Source organism: Dipodomys ordii, unplaced genomic scaffold, assembly GCF_000151885.1.
Source record: "Dipodomys ordii isolate 6190 unplaced genomic scaffold, Dord_2.0 Scaffold66, whole genome shotgun sequence".
NCBI classification, from domain to species: Eukaryota; Metazoa; Chordata; class Mammalia; order Rodentia; family Heteromyidae; genus Dipodomys; species Dipodomys ordii.
Genome location: NW_012267282.1, coordinates 873,059 through 876,818, shown reverse-complemented (window position 1 = coordinate 876,818; position 3,760 = coordinate 873,059). Strand labels below are relative to the sequence as shown.

Sequence of the window (3,760 nt, the reverse complement as noted above, 5' to 3'; positions counted from 1 at the left end):
TCCCTCCAGGCCTGCAGAGGGGACAGGACTGGGGCCACGTCCCTCCAGGCCTGCAGAGGACTCTGGGTCTCACTCCCAGCAGACACTGGCACCCAAGGCCAGTCCTGCTGTCCACCCTGCTCACCCACTTGCCTGAGTGACCATTGCTGTCTCTTGCAGGTTGACGGCAAAGGCTGTGGTTGTGCTGCTGCCCATCCTAGGGACCTCGTGGGTGTTTGGGGTCCTCGCTGTCAATGACCGGGCTTTGGTCTTCCAGTACATGTTTGCCATCCTTAACTCCCTGCAGGTAAGAGCCTGCTGACTGCCAGGCCAGGCCAGGCCGCAGGCTGCTGATCGTAGGGGAGTGTGAGTGTGGAGCGCAGGTTACCCCAGGGGCAGGAGGGAAACCATCCACGGTTCTCTCTACCCCCTCTTGAGCCTGTGGGGCAGCGTGACCCCAAGGCCTGGGGATGGGGCTGTCCAGCAGGCATGCTTCATAGGGGTTCTGGGAAAGCAGCCCCTGGGGGCAACAACCACAGGATGGCTGCCCCTTGGTGGGAGGTGCGTCGGCCTGAAGGGCAGGGGGCCTAGTAGTAGACACCCCAGGTTGTGTCCTGGGTAGAAAGGCAGATGGGGACCATCCTGGAAAGCAGAGATCTGGAGTGCCACCAGCTTGGCCCTCACCCCCACAGGCCCACAGAAGAAGGGTGATGTAAGTCCACCATCCACCCCCAAGGCACAGCCTCCTCTCCGCTCTCCTTGTGTCTCTACACAGGCAGTGGTGTCTGGCGCTCCCTTGGGAGTGAGCAGCCCTGCACCGTGTTCCTTGGGTTGATTGCTGTGAAGTGTGACAGGCTAGCCCTCCCAGTCCTGACGCACGCTAGCTGCCCCGCCCCACCCCTTTTCCTTTTCCTCCTTCAGGACCTAGGCCCCTGGCAGGACTCAGCGAGCTCCCTGAAGGGCTGGGCGGGGCCTGGTTAGCAGTCTGCAGCTGTTGGGACACCCCGCTCTTGTATCTGTTAGGTTGTTACTGTAAGCCCGGCCTGTGAGGAGAGTGGGCAGTGTTGGATGTTGAGGCTCCACTAGGGAGGACTCTGATGTCCTGAGCATCTGATCTCCATCCCAGTCTTGAGCCTCTCTGGGGATCCACCTGTCCCTGTGCTTATGCCTCAGTGGAACAGCACCCTTGAATTCCCAGAGGGACCTCAATGCCCCTGAGCCCCCAGCTAGGCCTGAACCCCCCCGCGGTGGGGCCCTGAGTGCCCCTGAACCCCCCCGCAGTGGGGCCCTGAGTGACCCTGAACCCCCCCCGCAGTGGGGCCCTGAGTGCCCCTGAACCCCCAGCAGGGCCCTGAGTGTCTCTGAACGCGCCCCACCCCCCCACGGGGCCCTGAGTGCCCCTAAACCCTCCAGCTGGGCCCTGAGTGTCTCTAAATGTGCCCCACCCCCCCACGGGGCCCTGAGTGCCCCTGAACCCCCAGCAGGGCCCTGAGTGTCTCTGAATGCACCCCACTCCCCCACGGGGCCCTGAGTGCCCCTGAACCCCCAGCAGGGCCCTGAGTGTCTCTGAATGCACCCCCCCCTGCGGGGCCCTGAGTGCCTCTGAACCCCCAGCAGGGCCCTGAGTGTCTCTGAACCCCCAGCAGGGCCCTGAGTGTCTCTGAACGCGCCCCACCCCCCCTGCGGGGCCCTGAGTGTCTCTGAACCCCCAGCAGGGCCCTGAGTGTCTCTGAATGCACCCCACCCCCCTTGCGGGGCCCTGAGTGTCTCTGAACCCCCAGCAGGGCCCTGAGTGTCTCTGAACCCCCAGCAGGGCCCTGAGTATCTCTGAATGCACCCCACTCCCCCGCGGGGCCCTGAGTGCCCCTGAACCCCCAGCAGGGCCCTGAGTGTCTCTGAATGCACCCCACCCCCCCTGCGGAGCCCTGAGTGCCTCTGAACCCCCAGCAGGGCCCTGACTGTCTCTGAACGTGCCCCACTCCCCCGCGGGGCCCTGAGTGCCCCTGAACCCCCAGCAGGGCCCTGAGTGTCTCTGAACCCCCCCACCCCACAGTGGGGCCCTGAGTGCCCCTAACCCCCAGCTGGGCCCTGAAAGTCTCTGAAGCCCCCCTCCCTGCAATGGGGCCCTGAGTGTCTCTGAACGTGCCCCCCCGGGGCCCTGAGTGCCTCTAACCCCCAGCTGGGCCCTGAGTGTCTCTGAACCTCCCCCCCCCGCAGTGGGGCCCTGAGTGCCCCTAAACCCTCCAGCTGGACCCTGAGTGTCTCTGAACGTGCCCCCCCACGGGGCCCTGAACACCTCTGAACCCCCCTCCCCTGCAGTGGGGCCCTGAGTGCCCCTGAACGCCCAGCTGGGCCCTGAGTGTATCTGAATGCACCCCCCCCACAGGACCCTGAGTGCCCCTAAACCCTCCAGCTGGGCCCTGAGTGTCTGTGAACATGCCCCCCCCCATGGGGCCCTGAACACCTCTGAACCTCCCTCCCCCGCAGTGGGGCCCTGAGTGCCCCTAACCCCCTGAGTGTCTCTGAACCTCCCCTTCCCTCCCCCCCCCCCGTGGGGCACTAAAGCCCAGCTGGATTCAGGGTGGGATCCACAACACCCATCACAGCAAGCCCTTTCCCCAGCCAGCCAGTGCCACTCCCTGGAAGAGCTTGAGACTGAACACAATGGCTCTAATGTCATTTCTCCCCTTCTAGGGCCTCTTCATCTTCCTCTTCCACTGCCTCCTGAATTCAGAGGTATGTCCACCCTGCCCCTGACACTGCAGAATCATTCTCCTTTCTGGAAGGCAGAGTGGATACTGTCTCCCTAGGCACATTGCCCTGAGGAACTTGGAATTTCCTTTCTCCAACCTGTCCTGGGACTGCATCTGAGCAAGTTCCCTGAGCCATTTATGCTGGCCTCTGATAGTGGCCACTTCAGCATCTGAAGTTCACTCTAACAGCTCTTTTCTTCTGCTTCCAAGGTGAGAGCTGCCTTCCAGCACAAAACCAAGGTCTGGTCCCTCACAAGCAGCTCTGCCCGCAACGGCCATGTGAAGCCCTTCAGCTCAGACGTGGTGAGTGCAGCATGCTGCGGCTCCATCTTTGCTCTCTTGGTTGGTGGTGTCTGTCCCCATGCCTGCCCCTGCCCCTTGCAGACCTCAGAGCTCTGCTGTGGCCTCCACCTAGAGCAGCATGGCTTGGGGCCACCCTCCAGCCTCCCTGACCCGCGTGGCACTGCAGGTGGGCCTCTCCATCCAGGGCCCAGGCTGTCCCCTCTTCCCCAGAGCTCCGCTCACAGCTTCCTGTCCTCCACACCCTTGCGGGGGGAACAGAACCTGGCAGGCAACCCTCCCCATGCCATCTAGGTCCTTGCTCAGGGGCGACACTAGGTAAAAGTGTTCCTAACAGGCATCCATTTGCTGGAAGGCTTTGGCTGCCCCATTGGAAGGTACACCCGGGAGAGCAAAGATTCAGCTGGCTTTGTCCATTCCTCTGACCCAAAACCATAGTGCCTGGCATAGTGGGCTCATGAAGGTAGCTCAGGCGAATGTACCTATGTTCAGACAGAACCTGGAGGGATGTGAATGACGCTCTGGTCCACATCTTCTGGTGCTCATGTTCTCGTGGATGCTCTGGTCTGTGTCCTCTGGTGCTCATGATCTCGTGGATGCTCTGGTCCGTGTCCTCTGGTGCTCATGATTTCATGGATGCTCTGGTCCGTGTCCTCTGGTGCTCATGTTCTCGTGGACGCTCTGGTCCGTGTCCTCTGGTGCTCATGATCTCGTGGACGCTCTGGTCC

At 62.5% G+C, this 3,760-nt stretch overlaps 1 protein-coding gene across 1 annotated transcript in view; it reads left to right on the top strand.

Annotated features, from left to right (window-relative positions):
• The window catches only part of Adgrd1 (adhesion G protein-coupled receptor D1), a 130,450-nt gene that overhangs the window by 105,789 nt on the left and 20,901 nt on the right, over positions 1 to 3,760 (top strand). The window contains exons 23-26 of the mRNA XM_013023037.1: positions 160 to 286; positions 2,674 to 2,715; positions 2,943 to 3,035; positions 3,148 to 3,201. Coding sequence (XP_012878491.1) covers positions 160 to 286; positions 2,674 to 2,715; positions 2,943 to 3,035; positions 3,148 to 3,201 — 316 coding nt within the window. The remainder of the gene's footprint in view (positions 1 to 159; positions 287 to 2,673; positions 2,716 to 2,942; positions 3,036 to 3,147; positions 3,202 to 3,760) is intronic.